At 37.0% G+C, this 21,315-nt stretch overlaps 1 protein-coding gene across 1 annotated transcript in view; it reads left to right on the top strand.

The window, feature by feature from the left end:
- The first annotated feature begins 2,143 nt into the window (after nt 1-2,143).
- The window catches only part of KLHL4 (kelch like family member 4), a 46,572-nt gene continuing 27,400 nt past the window's right edge, over nt 2,144-21,315 (top strand). Inside the window, exon 1 of the mRNA XM_052813353.1 lies at nt 2,144-2,900. Within this exon, the coding sequence (XP_052669313.1) occupies nt 2,479-2,900 (422 nt within the window). The 5' untranslated portion in view covers nt 2,144-2,478. The remainder of the gene's footprint in view (nt 2,901-21,315) is intronic.

Raw genomic sequence — 21,315 nt, 5'->3', positions numbered from 1 at the left:
AAATTCTTGAAAATCCCTGAACTTTCAGAGCAGCTTCTTTATTAGCTTATATTCTCAACAACCTTAAATTGAAACCCTCTATTAAACTCACAAACAGGCCTTTATATGCCTTCTTCTTAATATAACTTCTTACAAGTTGAACAAGTTTTCTAGTTTCTACCCATTCCTATAACACATAAAATGAAGTATTTTAAAAACATGTCCCTTTAAGAACACTTACAGCCTGATAGTCTAACAGAGATACCCTTCTTTCATTTCACTCTCAAGTAAATGTTACAGAACACAGTTCATCTTAATGAATTATTGTTAAATAGAGTATTACTTTTATAGGGGAGCTGCAGCGGTTTGGGATGTCTGTATGTGACAATGTGGTAGTCTTTGCTGTTGTGTAAATCGCAGCGCTGGGAAGAACAGCGGCAGAGCAGACTGGTTCTTGCATCAGAGCTGCTGAGACCCAGAGCCTGGTGCCCGAGCGTAAGCCAGCCTTTGCTGGACGTGACTTTTAACTGAAGCAGCTAAGGCACATGCGAGCTCTGACGACTGCTGTGAGAGCAGTAGCCCCTAGCAGAGGACTGGGGTCAGTGATGGGAGCAATTATGCCAAAGCACTGCAGAAGGCTTTCTGAGGCTTGTATTTTAGCTCCCACAAATAGTTAATTTTTTCATATAAGAAAGGATTCTTATCTGCAACCAAGTTTTTCTTGTTCCGTCTATCATAGACATTTACCCTACTATCAGAATCCCATGCTGATGTACATTTTATTGCAATAGCTCAGCCTCAGTGTTCTATACAGCAACAAATATGCATTGGCTAGGTCTGTCAAATATCTTTCCTCAGCTTCTTCCTTTCTGCCTTTTATGGCCAACTCTTTCTCATAGGTTTTCTTTTGTACAAAGTCTTTTCTTTCCCTCTATGTATCTAAATAGTACAGTATCTTCCAACTATTTTACTGGTCTTCACTTGTCCTGTAATTTCTCTCACATGCATCCAGTCCATGATACTGCATTTCATTTGCTTGAATACCATGAATAGGACAGGAGCTTGACAGCCCAGCATGAAGGATGATTCCTTAGCCCTATCCTCTCGTTTTGCTTTTTTTGCATCATATGCTACCAAAGAAGAAAAGAAAGCAGATTTTAGTGTTTGAAGGTTCAACATCCCATCAGCAGAGTTTAGGAAAAAAAGAAGAAAAAAATCACAGCACAGAGAAAAAGGAAGTTAACATGGGAAGGTCTGAAGAGGAGTCATAAGAAGATGTGCTGGAGAGGGGTACCCTCCTTTAGTTCTGAATCCTGGTTTACTGACTCTGCGTTACAGCTTTTTTTATTTCTGCACACTGCTTACTGTTGTATAGACCATCAGTAGCAAACCATGGAGAATATGACATAAGAAAAAAATCCAGTTCATTTCATTATTTTCAATTTGCACGTGAAAACATCCTGTGGACGTTATTTCAGAACACACGGGGAAGAGTTCACACAGCCCTGCCTATTCATGAATGTATGGGAATGAATATATATCATCTATTAAATTTGCTGAAAACATGTTACATTGTACACTATCAAAAGAAAGGTGTTTTCTAAAAAAAAAAAATCATACATGTTTTGCTGTCCGTGAGAAATTAAGAGCAGGATGGCAGAGGGTGTTTACACAGGCACTTAGCCAGGAAACAGTCTGTTTTCCACAGATACAGTTATTCAGGGAGCACATCTCTGATTTTCATGAGCTCCCTCCCTCTGTTCTCATACCCCTGTAATTATATCGAGAAATCTATCTGTAGGTAAGAAAATACATACAGTTCTGCACGATGTATTCGAATGCTGCCTCTTTCCTTTAGGTAAGTGCTACCACACTGAGGCCATTTGTAGGAATTTTACACAGCAAGATAAACAAATGCAACCCCCTTAAGGAAACACATGAACTGCAGGATAGTTTCACAGTGAATCGTTACCAAAATCTGCGTAAGAAGACTGTAAAAGAATGCTCTATAAATCTTCTGTGCAATGCAGCATTGCTTATTAGCAGGCTTGGTGGAAAACCTCGTGAGATAGAAAGTCTTGTCACTTTATTTGTATGTGCTTTCCTGCATCTTAAGTTGCAGCTTAGGATCCCTTAGGATCATGTGAGGCTAGGTTATATATTAGAGAGCTGTGCTATAGTGCTGTGAGTGTGTAAGCCTAGCAGCTGGGTAGTGTTATGGTTGCTGCTTTCCTGTGCTAAGCTGATTTACTTGTTTAAGGTCTGACCTCATCATCCTGTCAGTATGGATTCCCACCTATACAGTTAGTAGCAGCTTAGCATCGGCTTGAAGAGCTTGCAGTATATTAATCAGAAGAGAGAGGGAGAGAGCTACCGGTATTTGTTCTTTTGTTGTCTTTTCTTAAGAAGAGGAGTTGAAACACAAGAGATAACAAAGAATCCATTTCCTTTCTAAAAGAATAGGCTTTTGTCTTTTTTTTTTTTGTTCCCCTGAAAAAAATGTCAGTATCTGGAAAGAAAGAGTTTGATGTGAAGCAGATCCTGAGGCTCCGCTGGAGGTGGTTCAGTCACCCCTCGCAAGGCTCCACAGGCACGGGGGGCTGCCATCAGCAGGAAGGATATGAGCACAGAGGGACACCGGTTCAGAACAGGTTGAAGAACCACTCTCGGGACAGAAATGGGCTGAAGAAAAACAGCAGTCCTGTCCACCACAATATACTGGCACCCGTGCCAGGTCCAACCCCAGTGCACCACCGATCTATTCAAACCTGGCATCAACAAAATCTCATAGAACAGCTTCGATCAAATGAGGATATTCCCAAAACAAGCACAGAGGAAAACTGTGTCAAAGAAGATTCAAGTAAAACCCCACAGGAGTTGCAGATGATCACAGAAGAAAATTCAGATGAATCTGCAGAGAGGTAGGAGTTTTAAAGTCTGCACTTAGAAAGCCATACTTCTATCCAAGTTATTCCCTAAAACTGTCTTTGTTTTTAACCAGAATTCCTTACTGAATTAGTCTCACTTCATATATGTGCACACCCACACTCAAAGGAATAGGAACATGTTCACATTAAAAAAATGAACAGGAACATTGTAATGAAATTTTGATCTTTGCTTAAGATACATCATTCCATAACTATTCCATAAAAATAAAATCTGCCAGTTTGTCAGATTTTCTCTACTACAGTTTACAGCATATTAATTTTTTTGTCTTCATTTATTATGTTTAAGTGCAATGAAAAAATGAGCCTTCTGAAATATTGTCCTCATTCTGACTTTATCAATGGGTGCAACTTTGACAAATGGGAACTGCTGGAGGTACACAGTCTGTGTGGTTGCCATCGATCTGTCAAATTTCTCACTGCTGTTTTTTATTGCCTTCTTGACAAGTATAATTAACCTTGAACTAAGTGGAAAGGAAGCATCATTACTTGCTTTTTTTAAAGGTTTATTTGAAATCACATTACTTTCACAGCTTGTTTAATATACTAAGACAAATACTTTCTGCAAGGTCAGGTGAAAAAACACTACAGCTATGAGACCTTAAAGGTGTAAGCACAAAGGAAGAGCTATTTTTAAGATGTTAATACAGGGAAGAAAATATTAATACCAGTTATTTGATTAGAGCATGCCTTTTAATTTTTTATGGGGTTGTTTTTCAAAATTAATGTCAGCATTATTAGTTTATACAGCAACAATTTTGCCCTACCTTTACCCCACCTTGGACTCAAATTATGCATTTATAACATGATTATTTGCATCATTTAATGAGATTACCATCAGTCTTTGGCGATTATTTACATTTCTTACATTGTATTTAAATACAAATCTATCTTACTTGAAGTTATAGTTTCTCTCAGTAAAACCAAAGTTGACAGTTTGTGTATTTTTAGCAGTTATTATTTTTCACGTTTTACAGCTGCTGTAGGGAACATCTGCAGACTGAACAGAAAAAAAATGCATTCCAAATTGTCATTTTGAAGACAGTACTAGTAGTCAATATGTACTGCATAAAATCATTACCGAATAAAATCAGTAAAGTAGGAATGTGGTGGTTCTGTATGTTTACTAGTGTACTAGTTTGTAATACTGTGTATTGCACTGTGATGTGTAAGAAGCATACTCTTAGTATAACATCTGGAATGACTACAAATTTCCTGGGAGGGGGGAAAAAAAAGTAATTTTAGGCACACCTTAGAAGGAAAATCAATTTAATTTGAAGAAAAATAAGGAACACTGAATAATCAAAGTAAGATTTTATGCCAGGTGAAGAAGGTAAAAAAAATATAATCAATTCAGTTTGGAAGGTATAAGCCACTGTCTTCTAAAATAAGATGTGACATTTTCTCCAGCTATATATAAACTTTCTGCTAAGACCTCATGAAGTTTTGTGCCTTCATATTCATTCAGATTTAAGTTCTCTTGAGCTAAGTTTGCAGCTTTTAGAAAAGTTTTAGGAATGTATATATCTTATAAGTTATTGTTATATTCAAGTAAGTGTATTTTCTGTAAAGTTATCAGTAAAAGCTTTTTATGCATGTTGTAAGCTAAAACCTATCTTAACATACACCTTAAAAGGCTGAATTTGTAAGAAATTGTTTAGAAAGTGAATCCTGACTATGAGTTTCTCTATAATAAAAATTTTATTTCAAGACAATAAAGTCAATCATTAAAAACACCTTAACATAGCTCAAATTTCTTAAATATATACCAACAGAAATCATTAAGTAAACCACCGTTCTCTTCCCCTATAGCATCCAGCATAGGCCACACGCAAATTAATATACGAATTGATTGGGTAGAAATGAAATACTGAGAAGAAGAAATAAAGAGAAGTAGCCTTATATCTATATCTACCTATATCTAGTTGCTGTATATATTTTCATCTCTTCAGAACAACGCCTCATCTTATGCCTTTGAAATCATCCCTTTAAATCATTGTGGGCCTCCTTTTTCTTTAGAAGTTCCAAATAGTCACGATCAATCGTAATCAATGGGATCTGCTAGTAATTAACACATCTGAAAAATCAGGCATTTGCAGGATCCCGAGTCCCTCTTCCTACACTATTAAAACCACTGCATAAGGAACTATGCAATATTTGCAGCCATATGCTCTTTCCCATTCATACCTGAGGACACCAAAGACAATCTCATACAAATTTGCCTTTTATTCCATAAAAGGAATCATATCTTCAGAGTGGTTTTCTCTAATCCAGCAGGTTTACCTCTGCCTGTAGAAGTCCCATTTTTAGCTGGACTCTAAAGCAGGACACTGCTACATGTCACTTGGACATTGAAAATAGTAGAAAAGGACAGAAAATGAGGCCAATACCTCAATCTTGAGCAGACTATGAAAGCAATTTCTACTAGCAGCTTAATGCTTCCTGTGAAAAAGCTTTGGAAACATGAAATCAATATTCTCGGTTTCTTCAGAAAAACTTGAGATGTCTTTCTCTAGAAACCTCAGGACTTAATGCTTTCAGTGATACAGATATAGCACTCTGGGGATTGATGAAATAAGGCTTGTTTATTGAGGAGGAGAGGTAAATGAGAAAGTTCCAAACAGCTCCATTTTGAATATACTATCATCAATACACTTGCTTCTGCTTTCTTCAATAATTTTTGGTAATTCTGTACCCAAATTAAATAGCGCAAGACCTAAAGAAACCTTTCTGACCTACAGGCTTGTTCCTGAATGATATCACATGGCAAATGACGGACAAAGTAAATGAGGGCTTAAGTGACCAAAACTCATTAGTTTTGTAGTAACAGTAGCCAGTTAAGATGTGACCAACCAATGAATGCTAGGTGCATAACAGATAAATAAATTGCTTATTGGCACAAGGTTAAGTAAAGCCTCCCAGCATGCCTGGGGACTGTCTTATCCAGTGTTTCTAAGGGAACATACTCAACAGGTATCAAACAATCTTCTAGAAGCATCTAAAATGATGGGCCTGGACCTGTTATAAGATCCTTATGGCAGTTGCATCTATAGTTTTGAAAAAAGCTGAACAGTGGACAATACACATTTAATTGACCTAGTCTGATTATCACCAATCTGCTCCTTGAAAGAGGATTGGGACTTTTCACAGGTGAAAAACAGAGAAACTAGCTAAAACGTGAATAGATACCAAGATATTTTGTTCATTTGTACACTGTATTTCCTACTATAAAATATTACAGTATTGCTGGGATGGTCAGAAAGCTAAACCTGCAAAGTATGGCTGTGCAAACAAAGGGGAAAAACCTTCAAAGATTTTAGACTTGGCTTAAAGTAGGAGCTTATGTGAGCTCTGAAAGAATGCATGGTAAATAAACTGTGAATTCATCTGGTTTCAGAAAGCATAGTTGTGGATTTTTGTGCACTTTAGCTAGCTGATGTTTATCTCTGATCTACTCTAACTGCCTGGAATCTTTTGAGGTTCAGGTTCCTCTGTCAGGGAGACCTTGAAGCAAAAACTTGGAAGATTTGATTGCTAGATTTTGTTTGAGAGTCGACAAAAACTTCGCTCTTGTGTGCAAGACGTGAACACATGCTTGTGCACACACAAACCGAAAAAGCACTGATACCTCCAAATAAGAAGAATCCATGATATTGAGTTACCTGATTACTTCACTTGATAAAGTTTGGACTCACAGGCATGACTGTATTAACCTTTCAATATGACCGTTATGCCTAGTATTTATTAACATTATGCTACATTACCACATCAATTTATGTATGATTGCTAGGAGATATATTATGATTCTATAAGTATACTATTGAAGACCATGTGTGCTGGTAAAGTACGTGTGTACCTCTTCTCCTAGTTGCCCAAAGGCAGTTAGATTTCAACAATGAATGCAGGATCCATTCATCATTTTTCTCTTATGCATTTTTTCTAATTATATGGCTGAAAAAATGCTGACAAACTCTAGTTTGGTTGAAAAACCTGAGTTTTGCTAAAGATAAATGCTTTCTAATTTCCCATATGAGACAAAATATACTTCTAATTAATTTTAATAGAATCTTTTGATGTCATAATCCAAGCAGTCAGTACTAATGTACATGGAAACAGACATTTGGGAGGAGTATCCTCCTAATTGAGGAAATGTATTTTCTGTAGTGACTATTTATGATGTTTGGTTATTCTGATACTTCATCTTAAGACATGAAAACTCATCTAATTGGCCTTTTTTTTTTTGTCAGCCACATGGAAATAGCTAACAGACCATTTCCATTACTGTCTCTGACATATACATATATGCACACATAGATGTACATGACTATTTCAGATGTTATCCCCTATATGAGGGTATTTCTCCTGGAGTTCTATTTTTATTTCCAGTAGCGGCTAACAGCCTTGGCTCACATTCCAATGTGAAATAAAGGTACCACAAGATAAAAATACCCCTTTAATTGTTGCATTATCCCAGAAGATATTGGACAGGTGGAAATGAATAAATCAGTGGGCAGTGCCTGACTGCATTTTCTTGCACACATGATGCCATTTTTTTGGTTAGCTAATGTGGCACAGATCAAGGACACATGCTGTCATGTTTTCTTCTACTGAGCATTTTTCTGGGGAGAGCCATTACACTACACATTCATCATGTCCGCTAAAGTTTGTAACAGATACTCACTAAAATGAAGTCTGCTTAATTTTTCAATACAAAAGATCATTTCCAAAAAAGAAAACAGGCGATAATTTTCCTGGTGAAAATGGAACATAGAATTATTCTAGAAACCACTGGTCAAACCAGATTGAGAGGGTTTTTTACATTAAAAGTACAGTTTTGGGTATCCAAATAAGCAGAGTCCTACCACTGATTCATAAGAATGACTGATAATGAATGACAATGCCTCTAGTAAAGGGAAGGACTGCAACATGTCCTTTGCAGAGAAGATGATAAAGCATTGCATTCAGAGTAGTACATCATGACACTATTTTCCCCTCATGAGTAAGAATTCAGTTTTGTGAACCATCTCTGATGCCAAGGGTAAAAGCTTAGAAATGACTATTCCTAATCTCACATAGCAGCAGCCTTTATTTTTAAATGAAAACATAGGAAGTGCTCCAATTTTATTGTCACTGAACTTCCAACATTTTGAAAAAAAAAGCTTTCAAAAATCTTAACTTTAACAAATAAAAGGTTTGCAAACATAATAAAGAATACTGGGCATCTAGTCACACGGCATGTCAATCCTTCTATGACAAAGTTGGATCAACTATATTTAGGTGCTTCCTTGGTTATCTGTAGCACAACTTAAGCTCGTTATTTCCTTGATCTTTCCCCCATGGATATAGATAGCATATTTTCCCCTTTTTCTTGTTTCCACACTATTGTTCTTTACAGCATTTGTTTATATATTTGAAAATTGCTATAAGTCTGAAGAGCTGCAATTCTTGCAATCTTTTTTCAGAAGTACTATGCTAGACAACTATGATAATTTTCACTGCTCTCCAGACTTCCTCAGCATGTCTGTCTGCACTTGCAGTGCTGTGGTCAGATCTGGATACGTTCTGGTTAAAGCCTGACAATTCTAGTGTAGAGGGCAGGATTACTTACATGTCATTCTGACTAAAAATCCATTTGAATATCCTGCTCAGTGGTTTTTTTTTCAACAACATGGTGCTATTGCTCATGCCTGGCTTGTGATTCACGTGAAACTCCTGACCCTGTACCAAAGACCTGTTCCCTAACCATCTGTACATTTTTGCAGTTATTTGTTCCTAAATATAGTATTTTGCACAAATAAATTCCATCTCATGTTTATCAGATAAAGTCTCCGAATTTCTGAGTTAATATTCAGTTCTGATCCTATTTAATGTCTCTAATTTACTGATTTAATATTCAATTCTGATCCTATGCTCCAATATACTTGCAGATCTTCTCAGCCTAGCATGATCTTCAATTGTAGTAAAGTTCCTACCAAAGCTTTCCCTTTATTTCTTCCTCCCTCCAGGTAATTTAGAAAATTTAGGAAAAGTCATAGTGGAACTTCAGTGGAAAGTTCCTTAGGAACCCAGTTTGATTTAGCTTCCTATTTATCAGTGAACCATTGATAATTACTTTAAAAGTATGATTTCAAACCAGTTTTGCACCTGTTCTATAATGGTTTACTCCAAACAGTACTTCTGGTTGAGCTTAGTACTATCTGATATGAGACAGTGTCAAATAATATTCTCATGTCCAAAATATAAATGACAACTACTTCTTTTCTGTTCTCCATAATGCCTACTACAACCTATTAATGAAGGACTTCAGTTTATTTTGACATGTTATTCTTGACAAATTTTTGCTGACCGTTAGTTTTCTCTTTTATTTCTAAGTGCTTAGAAATAATAATTAAATTACTTTTACACTGCAGAATTTGGCAAGAACTAAGAGCTAGGAAAATAAATTATCTTTCTGTCTTGCGGGGAATTTTGTGATTTCTTTAATACTTATAACAATTTAATAGATACTTCAGCAGTGTATTTTAAAAAGATGATTTTATGCCAGTCTGCTATGGAAAACCAAAGTGCTTTATTGCTACCTCAGGGACAAGCAAAAACTAATTGTCTTCTAATGATGACCTTTAACTAAAGGTCAAAATATGAATTGGAAACTGGAGACATTTGAAATGGGTTATTTAAGATATTGTAGTTGATCTCCTCTCAGAAGTGGAGATCTCCATGGCTCATGTGGCCTTTCAATGCTTCAGCGCAGTGGAAGAGCAGTTTGCAGCAGGGGAGCGAGGGTGACATTGTAGGCAATGATGGTCGATGAACACCCCATTGGCATCATTGAGATGCTGCATCCGCTAGTGCCAGAGATTACTTTAGTTTTACTTATGAACTCAACAATGGCTCAGGTAGCACATGAGGTAATTAGTGACATTAAGCTGAATTTTAATAACATTTTATGGAAATTCACTCACAACTAGTTGAAAAATGGTAGGTGAGAGTAACCAAGAAAATTTTCCTTTGATGTCTAATGTTTTCTAAGTGCAGAAAATTTGTGAAGTCATAGTGTCATCTGATGCAGGATTAAAATCTAAAAGGAGAATTACCTTTTTCCAGAAGTTGATAATTCACAAGGAGGGATAGGACTTTTTAGCCAACATGTGAATGTAATGACCAGTAACCAACGAAGTCATTCTGACTAAACAAATCCTGTTGCCTCATACAAGAGGTCTTGGTACAGACATTAGAATCAATATGTCTCAAAGACATCCTCAGCAGATTTTATTCCTACTTACTCCTTCTATTATGATACCTTATGAGGAACTTAAAAAGACAAAATGTACGTGAAATTAAAGTGGTTTGAAACAATTATTAAAAAATAAAAGAAGAAGTAGGTTTGTATTTTGAAATTAATTTTATATTTAGCCTGTGGAAGGAGTGAATATTTATGCAAAAGACTTTTTTTTCATAGCTACATAAATAGAATCATAGAATAATTTAAGCTGAAAAGGACCTCTGGATGTCATCAAGTCCCCCCACGCCCCACCAAGAAGGCTATGATGAGAAATAATATGACTTACTAAAAACACACACTATTTTACAGGCTTACATTTAACATGCTTAGCTTTCAAAGATGAATTATTACAGGCTAGGGAAAAAAATACCATTTAATAGTAATTTAAGAATCTAGGACAATTCTATTCATTTCAAAACAATTTCTTTATGATTCAATTATCTTCTCATTTACACTCCATACAGCTTGCTCTCAGCAAAGACAGCTGTTAAATTACTTTTTAAAGAGTTATTACTGTTCTTAAAATCACTTCTTAATGTCTCCAGAAGAAGTTAAGGAGATGATTAAACACATGCAACCAATGCAGAGCAGTTTTTACAGACATACTGAGCATATACAATTGTAAGATCAACAGGAAATCGTATGGTTGTTGAAGCATTCTTGGAAAAGGGGGAGAGAGTTTGCTTGATTTGAAAGATACAGCTAGACAGCGTTCTGAAAGAAATGAACAATTTATTTTCACCATTGTTTTGGGGCTGAATTGTTCACCTTGAACTATTTGAAATAGCATAATGAGGAACATTACTAAAATCTTTCACATTTAAAGAAATGAAGGGATTTGTTTGTTATAGTCAAACAGCTAAGTTAGCCCAATATATACCAATTTAGTTTAGCTCCATTCATTCTGCTAGAATAAAATAATGATACTACATTTAGAGAATAACTATATCAGGTGATAAGATAAAGAATATGGCTTGTGTATGGCATATCTGTAGGTATGCACGCTAAATGAATACAAAAATGCAGCTGAAGTACTGTCGGGATTCACTGAAAGAACTTAAGGTAAGTGTAGGAAATAAACTTAAAAAATAATCTCTAACACAAAGCTATAACAAAATTTCCTCCTCTGTGAAATCAGACTCCACCTCAGTGACTCTACCATCAGATACACTGACACGAGAACTTCCCACACAGCTCTGACAGAAAACCTTCTCCCAGTCCACCCCCTTCCCTCCTTTTCTAAGCAAATCCTTAATAGTCAAAACTCAATTCGAAGCTAATTAAAATAGATAGAACAAGAACTTAGAGCCTAGCTCTTTGCAACAATTCTGCCCATCCAATAATTATTAGCATAAAACATCTTTCACTTCATTCGAGTAACTGTTTCCATTTCCACACCGTAAGTCAGGATATTTCACTAAAAGTCTGTCTGCTGCTCACAGGTAACAAGGATAACTAAAAGTATTTAAAAGAACACCCTACCTTATAGCCATTACTTCATTTGAGGTTGAAATACATGATATGGTATCTAAGTGACTACAGTTTAAAAATGTTTTGTCAGGAAATAGGCACTGTATTCTCATGCTGTGTTCTACAGTTACATGAGGCTGCCTTATTTAGAAATGTAACAGCCCATGAAGAGTACATGATTAAAAGTTTGCTTCATTGTTTTCTCAGCTAAAACCCATTTAGGCTAAGCAAACATATTTATTGGAAAAGAAAGCAATGTCTGATACCTGGTTCTTTCTTCAGTTGAAAGTCTTTGGACAAGAATCTAAATATCTTACCTGTATATTAACATTTGATTTAATCAAATTCAAGCTCTCTCAGCCAGCTTCTAACTTTTTAAATGTATGACTTTATGACTAGTTGTATTAGGATCTGAAAATCAATATCTGTGGGTTATGTCTCAGATTTGTTTCTTGCTTCTTATATAAACTCAGAGAAATCACTTAGCCTCTTGGTATCACAATTTGCACATGTTAAAGATAGCATTTGATACCTGTTTTCCTAGGGACACAATAAGAACTGATCAGTGTTTTCAAACATCAGAATTTGCCTGCAAACTGCTACTAAAATGCAAAGTGGAACGCATGTACATTATGGCTGATGCATTATACTATATAGTTGCACAGTTTATCTTCTCATGATAATAATAACACAAAAAAATCAAAGTCCACTACTTTGACTACAGAAGTTTCCTGTTACAATAAGCAGTAAAGACTACCACTATATTTACAATAAAATGTTTTAAACAGCAAACAAAAGGAATACATTTGAAAAAGTGGACAGCCACTGTCACCATTTGCTATGCTTCAGTTTACCTGAAATTAGAAGTCAAGAGGAAGGGAGGCATTCTTGCAAGAAATGAGTGTTTTCAAAGCCTGCTCATTTTAATAGAAGTTGAGAAAATGAAGAACCTTTTGAACTGGGCAAATATACCTTGATTTAAATGGAAATTGTGAGCAAACCACTAAGAAATCCTAGGAGTTGGAGAAAAGCTATTTTAAGCTATTACATATGGTTTGCGTTGCTAGGGAAACCGCTTTTACAGTGTTCATTTAGCACAGATGCTCAGGAAAGCTCTGTGTCTCCATGTCATACCATTTCAGAATGCTTCAGAATGTGAAGAAACAGAGATGCACGTATACACACATGCAGACATAAATATCTCTGTAATTTTATCTTAGTCAAGTTCTGTGTATTTGGCGGAAGTTAGTTCTTTCCATTTCTGCCATGACCATGGTGATAAATCAAAAGCTTTGTAATTTAAACCCTCTGTTTCCAGCCTGAGGATAGTTGTTCAAATATTGCCTTCAGTTTTGATCCATTTGGGTTCGTGTTTTAGATAGTCATCTATTTAGAGCAAAAGATTTGCCTTTGCCGTATATGTAGTGAAAATGCAAGGAGAAAGACCAGCTCTGGTGACACCATTTCTGGCCTACCCTTTTGACCCTAGGGCAGACGTGACTTGCCAAAACATATCACATAACCTGCTCCATGCAGGCTTTACTGCCACAGTGTTCCGCGTTCTCCCTTTACGTCTTTAGTGCCCAGGTAGGTGACAGCCTGGAAGGCGGTCGCAGTCTGCCGTGCTCAGAGGTGTACCTGCCTCTCTCTTGGGTGGGCAGGAGAGCCCAAACCCTGAGCATGCCACTGAGCACGAAAATGTGTGCTGCCTTTTCTTTGTCAGAGAGCAACAGCTCTATAAATTTAGAAAACATAGGATTTGAATTATTGAGAAAGAATTACTTTTTCAAAATTTGCTACATATCAGTCTCTTAGTTTTAAGAGATCTTGTTTATAATTTGGGAATGGCATATTATTACTGTATGCCATTATCCACTCTTGGTGCACTCTCGGATCCCACTACAAAGTGAATGCATTCTCACTGTCTATCCAAGCAAGGTACTTCAAAATTGCATTAAAACAATTCATGAATTCAGGTATGTGAATTGTAAGCTCTGTGCAGGATGGACCTGCAAACACATGTGAAATCACATTTTGGGGACGTGTGTACCTGCAGTCACATAATAGGTATATAACCAGTCTTACTGAGTATGCTGCAAGCTCAGGAAGCAGCTTTTGAGAGTTTTATTATTGGACCATATGGTAATCCAGGAACCAGTATTTTGAGTACTAAACTTCTAAGGCCTTGAAGTTTTACTTACAATTTAACAATGATTTGTAGTTTGAACCCTCCTCAACAAAATAATAATAAAAAAAAAACCCAACAGAAAAAGTTTTTTTAAGAAAATGTTTTTTAGAAAGCTAAAAATTAAGCCCATCTATGGATGTACTATTGAAGGCACCCCATAATGTGCTATAAAAGGCACTTGACTTTCATTTACTCAATAAACCCAGAAGATACTTGCTAATGAAAAAGAGAATAAAGACATACTCTGAACAAAAAATGTGGTGTTCTACAGTTTGAAATTATGTTTATAATGGATATATGTTGATCTAACCAAACATTAATAACTGTAGAACCTGAACTTGCCACTATTGCCTATTTGTAAACTATACTGTTACTCACATATCAGAGGGTAATGTAAGAAAGAGAGAGTAGGTTAGAGATTTGTAGGGTCTTTGCACTACCAAAATAGGTTTAGACTAGGTAGGAGAGAGGCAGAAATTTATTCTTGCTACAAAGTAATTTAATTGGAGTAATGAAAACCATCAGTTATTTTGGACATCACAACTATAGCTTTCTGCAGAAAGTTCTCTATTTTGTCCAATACACTGGAGAATTTTGTGCTTTTCTGGGTCATGAAGTATAATTCAAAACATATGTAAACACTGAACTATGACTATATCAAGAGTTTTAAACCAAACATACATAAATATCTTTTAGAACAATGCTTTGTAAAAAGCATTTAAAGGTTAAAATGCTTGTTCTGAGTCATGATTTTCATGACTGCCTCACAGAGGACATTCACAGAAGATTGCCTCCAGTCTATCTGGCTGGTCATTCAGTTCACAGAAAGCTACATGTAAAGCCAGAAATTCCCTCCTATGCCATTACTTCCCCCACGCCCCCCCGCACCCCACGTGCTAGTACAGTGGCTTCAGATGGACTTTTGCTCTTTCTGTCTGAGATGCTTGACCTAGTAAAATCATCCAGCAGTACAGCCAACTCAGTCTCTTGATATATCTTGTCATAGTGGATTTACAAGCAGTGTAAGAGAGCTTACTGGGAAGTTACAGCATTGTGATCATGCAGGAGCCAGACTGTTCAATCAGAACACAATGAAGCAGTGAGAAAAGCACAAAAAGGAACAAGGTTGTAAGTCAGGACTAATTTTTTGTCTTAATTTGTTTTTTTCATTCACTTAAAGGATCCTAAATTCATCCATAAAAGAAATTTAGAGTGGCTTGGTGTTACAAGATGCCAATAAAATTGCTCAGCATGAAGCTCCCATGGGATGCCACAAAGCAGTAGAGCTCATATGTGCCTCTTACTTCCTCATTTAGTATGTAGCTCAATTACTAGTTAGCTGTTTAAAGTTTCCTTATACTTTTTCACTTAGTGTTACAGTGAATTTGAACTTAACACAGTTAGTAAAAGAACAAAGTCAGGACTGGAGGGACAGTTTGGCCTGTTCAGTGGAGCAATAAAGCTCTGATACGTTTACTAGCAAGCTACTGAGCTTTAATTCTTCATCTGGAATTATTTCCTTATATATTTTAAACACTACATCAGGTTGATACCCCATCTTTGAATTTTCACAAGTTGTTTTCTTTTAAGTCTCTACAGTTCCTAAAACATCCTTTGTTGTTCCCCATATGTCAAGCCATTAAGTGAAAAGGCTGTTATTTCACTTGTACTGGCTAATGCTGTGACATTTCATAAGTCAATTGATGGTAAAACCCACAATTTTTTACCTTTTCTAATAAGTAGCTTTCAGTCATAACCATATTTTTAAATAATTTTGGAGAATAACGTAGCTGAAATGTGAAATTTCTGATTTCTAGACTCCTAACTTTCTCATCTGTTACTTTTTTATTCTATAAAATGTTGCTGAGGTCTTTTCGGTTTTCCTATACCCCAAATACTCTCTCTCAAATGCAAAACCAATTGCTAATGTAGATTATTTGGAGGAAAGACTTGTAATATATTAAGGTGATCTGTACACTCCTGGCAAGATAGAAAGGTAAGACCCCAGTAGTAACATAAATATAGTTTCAGCTTTGCCTGTTCTATTTAACACATCAAATTTCACATTGGATTTGGAGGGAACATAATTTTTATCAATAAAGAGGTGTTCAGCAGACAGTGTCTAGCAAAAGGTGAGCAGGAAAGGCTGACCTACGCTTGAAACATTTGATTAGCTCTCATTTGATCCTCTCACTGGTGGAAACACGGTCAGTAGGAACACAGTAGAATGTATGTTATGGTACCGCACAAAGATTAAACAACTAATAGCAGTTTTCTACAGTCATAAGAGAAAAGTGTGTGAGAAACTGAGCAACTTCCCAAAAGAGAAGCTAGATCATAATAATTACCAGAGAGGGGAGCAGCAATGCTTTCACGACAACCTTAAAACATTTGGATGGTAACAGGTAAGTGTTTACATTAAACTACTTAAAGCTTTTTTACTCTCCAATTGAAAGCCTCATTAAGTATATTATTACTTCTTTCCAGTTTTTTAAATTACCAGGAGTCATAGGCTCATAAGATCACAGGATAATTTGGGTTGGAAGGGATCTCAGGAGGTCTCTAGCCCCATCCCTGCTCAAAGCAGGGTGAGCTGTGAGATCAGCCCAGGTTGCTCTGTGTTCATGCAGTCTGGTCTTGAAAACCTCTAAGGATGGAGACTACATGACCTGGTGAACAGTCTTAAGGCATATCTTGTAGCATATTTTACCTGAAACAATACAGATTGCAAGCAACCTAAATAATCAATTCCTTCTTCAGGAGGCAGAAAACAAATCTAAGGAAAGATTTGTTTTTTCTATCAAAATTAGATATGATAGCATATTATCACATGCTTCATTTAGTTATTATTACAACCTCAGCAAAAGTTATAATAGATATTTTATTAAATAAAGGTGATAAAATTGCTCTGTTATTTTTTGTAAGATCACATTATAATGTTATTTTGCCTCCCTCCAGCCTAGAATGGTGAATAGTACAGGCACTCCAGGAAAAAATCTGTCATAATACTATAAGCAATATTTTTCGCAGTTCTTATCAGTTCCACTTTTACTTTTCAGCCTTTTTTTATTTTTCTTTTGATTTCATATACTACTTTTATTTAGGTTTCATGTTTTTATTCCAATTCAATTACAGCAAACTGACATTGACACAGACCCTGGCTTGTTGGAGCAGTTATCACTATTATCTGCCAGGATAAATGCCAAGTCGCAACGGCATCAAGAGTGCAGGTTTTCTCAAGACATGTTGTCAGAAATAGTGTTAAATACACTTGATACTGTCAAATAAAAGTAGACCTAATACCCTATCTGTAAAGGTTGTACAATTCTCTTTCTATCTTACGCAGATGCTAGGGACTCCTGACTAGAGGTTTCCTCAATAAGCAATTATTGTAAGTTGCTGTCTCAAACCCCTACTTTTCTGAGCAAGCATACTAGATGTTCAGTGGACATTAATTTCTGACATTAGAAAAAATGCATATAATAATGAATACTAAGATATTTCTCAGATATTAAACAAGTGAAAGTCAGTGACCAAGGATAAGAGCAGGAGATAAAGCACAATAGTCTACATAACTTGTAACATTAACAATTCCTTCCAGCATACGTGGAAGGGTATTCAGTGTATGCTGGTTTTATCATACTGACTTGAAAGAAAATCCACTCAATTGAGCCAGATATGAATACAGCAGGTGAAGTTATTTTAATACCTTTCTAGACCTAGGTTTGAGCTATGTTTTCTGACACAGAAAACCAGAAGATAACAACTAGCTGGAGAATACTTTGTTATCAGGATAGCTGTACCTATGAACACATAGAAATACTTGGCTATAACAGAGGGAAACACTCTCAGGGTATAATGACACAATTAAGAAAAGGGGGGAATTAGCCACAGATAAAATTATGTAGCTAGCAAAACCTTATAGAAAACTTCAGTCTACCTCTCAAGTGTGCTTTCTATCTGTGAGGCTGACCATACCTTTATACACATTGTCTCTCACTCTTTTCTAATAAATCTGTAATTATGACAGGGCACGCTGGCTATATAAGTTAAAAATCACACATTCTTTTCCATTGCAGTAGTGTTTAGCCTTGAATGAGGTATCCAGCAGATCAGCTGAATCAGGTGAGGAGATATTTTGGAAGAAATCTGTAGAATTTTACATGACTGGGGAAGTATCATGTATAGTGAAGTGAAATTTAAAGTGGTGCCTTCAGCTGAAGTGGGGATTATCACATTTTCCCATTTAAGTGAAACACAAGTCTTGTTATTGCTTAGTTAAAATCTAAACAGATAAAAGTAAAAAAGAAAAAGATGCAAAAAATGAAATGGTCATGGCAAGCTCAAGAATAGAGTCCCTTTGCATTTGATGAAGTACAAAAAAAGAAGTGAGAAGCATGTATTAACGTGTTATGGTAGTGGTCTGAGTTTTCATAAATCAAGACATCTTAAATCTCACAGCAGTATCCATATCTGATTAGCTGCAAAGCTCAAAATGATAGGGGCAAGGATAGTTGCTATTGAGACTGTTACTCTCTGGCTTTTCAAAATTGTGTTCACTGGAGACGGAACCACTTCACATTCATTTTTTTCTTACACTTGTATCTCCCAATAGCTGTTTTGTTCCACTTTTGCCAACAACAGTGAAAGGGGATAGCATAAAGCATGTCTTCTTCCCCACAATCTCTTCCATCAGGAGTCTTTCTGAAAGGTGCTTAATGACGTAAGAAACATGGACTTAATTAGTTTCATCCGGCAATAGTTATGCTTGGATTTAAAACATTTTTTTTTTTGCAGTTGGCTTGTATTTTGTTTTGTATGTCTTCTAAATAAAAATGCCACAAGCTCATGTCCAGCATTTAGTCATTACTTTTCATTTTTTACATTTTGACAGCTTGAGATAGTGCCATATCATGCCTTCTGGTCTGTATTGGCTTTGTGTGGCAAGGTTTTGGTAGTGGGGGGGGTTACAGGGGTGGCTTCTGTAAGAAGCTGCTGGAAGCTTCCCCTGTGTTCGAGAGAGCCCATATCAGCCGGCTCTGAGACGGACCCGCCGCCGGCCAAGGCCGAGCCAATCAGCGATAGTGGTAACGCCTCTGTGATAACATTTTTAAGAAGGAAAAAAGTTGGGATGGCGGTATTCGGCAGCCGGAGAGAGGAGTGAGAACATGTAAGAGAAACAACCCTGCGGACACCAAGGTCAGTGAAGAAGGAGGGGGAGGAGATGCTCCAGGCACCGGAGCAGAGATTCCCCTGCAGCCCGTGGGGAAGACCATGGTGAGGCAGGCTGTCCCCCTGCAGCCCAGGGAGGTCCACGGTGGAGCAGATCTCCACCTGCAGCCCGTGGAGGACCCCACGCCGGAGCAGGTGGGTTCCCGAAGGAGGCTGTGACCCCGTGGGAACCCCGCGCTGGAGCAAGCTCCTGGCAGGACCTGCGGATCTGTGGAGAGAGGAGCCCACGGAGCAGGTTTTCTGGCAGGACTTGTGACCCCGTGGGGGGCCCATGCTGGAGCAGTCTGTGCCTGAAGGACTGCACACCGTGGAAAGGACCCATGCTGGAGCAGTTCGTGAAGAACTGCAGCCCGTGGGAAGGACCCACGTTGGAGAAGTTCGTGGAGGACTGTCTCCCGTGGGTGGGACCCCACGCTGGAGCAGGGGAAGAGTGTGATGAGTCCTCCCCCTGAGGAGGATGAAGCGGCAGAAAATAACGTGTGATGAACTAACTGTAAACCCCATCCCCGTCCCCCTGTGCCGCTGGGGGGTTGGTAGAGAATCCGGGAGTGAAGTTGTGCCCGGGAAGAAGGGAGGGGTGGAGGGAAGGTGTTCTGAGATTTGGTTTTATTTCTCATTACCCTACTCCGGTTGGTTTGTAATAAATCGAGTTAATTTTTCCCCAAACTGAGTCTGTTTTGCCCGTGACGGTAATTGGTGAGTGATCTCTCCTGTCCTTATCTCGACCCACAAGCTCTTTGTTATATTTTCTCTCCCCTGTCCAGCTGAGAAGGAGGGGGAGTGATAGAACGGCTCTGGTGAGCACCTGGCGTCCAGCCAGGGTTAACCCATCACATGGTCACATCATTTTTTGTTCTTTAGAAAGAGGCTATTAAATTATCTAAAAATATTATCAACTAGCTACAAGAAAGTTGAGCAAGAAGTAGTCAGCCTCACTAAACTTCTCCTTCATGACTTTTCATTTCCCTCCAACATAATTGTGTAATAGAAGCATTAGATTAGACATCGTGCATTGCAGTGATGACTGCGGAATGCTTCTTGTACAGTTGGAGTCTGTGTTAATCAAGAAAATGCAGTATTCCTCATAGTTTAGATTATATCACGTCTTGCATTGTAAATGTCAATGTACAATGACTTAGTATAGATTTTCTCATTTGTCTTAGGAAAAATGAATGTTAATTAAAATATAATGTTGTTTAAAAATGAGTTATACAACAATATCCACCATGCAAGACATGCAATATTACCATGCAGGGAAATACTTCCTTCTTCTGCAAGAAATGGTTAAATGAGCACATTAATGGTTAAGCATGCTGGTTCAGAGAAAAGGATAGGCTTTTGGTTGCTATAACAAATCGCAGCTACAGGTCCTAATCATCACTAGTATAAACAACATCATGGCTAATGTCTTCGGTTTCTATGAAGTTGCTGCTTCCTACATCAGCATTTAACCTAGTATTTTCTAATCAAACTTTTAAGTTAGTTCAAAAACATCTATTGATATGAGCGTATGGAAATTGATTTTATTACTGATGAACCATAGTTACAGAGCCAGATTCAATTTTCATAATTCAGTTTTTGTAATTTCCTTATCCTTATATGGCATTTGCTTAACATTGTGTAGTTATCAAGGTAGTTATAAAGGAATGGCATGCAGACCTTACATCTGATTAATACTAAACTAATTTTCAGCAGTTGTAATCTCAAAATACCTACTTTGAAACTTTCTATCTATGAATAGTAAGATGATAGATTTTATATACATGCAAACAAAAAGTAAAAAGTGAACTCAAGCATTGTTTATGATTTGAGAAAAAAGACACGTGGGTATTTGAGATAAGTAGCCCCCACTGCATTTGGCATTATCAGAACAAAGGTGAATTTTAAGATGGTAATATACATACTCCTATCTTTTTACCTGAAACGTTTCACTTAGTTATTATTCTCTATTACACAATGTAAATGAATACAGCGTTAATTCTCCTGGAGTATAATGTTCTTGAATGGTGATTTAGGATGGCATTATTTTAAATTATTTCTCTGAGACACTCACTTCATCATTGAATATAGAGGTATATCTATTATAATAAAACACTCATGGACGTACAGGCAGTTTGGTCTCCAGACTGATTAGATATTGCTAGAGCTCCAATTTTTAAGAAAGTATCTCACGCTATGGAAATAAGTGTTAAGTCATGCCATTATAAAGTTTATAGTAA

This window comes from Harpia harpyja, chromosome 18 (genome assembly GCF_026419915.1).
Source record: "Harpia harpyja isolate bHarHar1 chromosome 18, bHarHar1 primary haplotype, whole genome shotgun sequence".
In the NCBI taxonomy this organism is placed as follows: domain Eukaryota; kingdom Metazoa; phylum Chordata; class Aves; order Accipitriformes; family Accipitridae; genus Harpia; species Harpia harpyja.
Note: the sequence above shows the minus strand (reverse complement) of the source record. Positions and strands in the feature narration are given on the sequence as shown.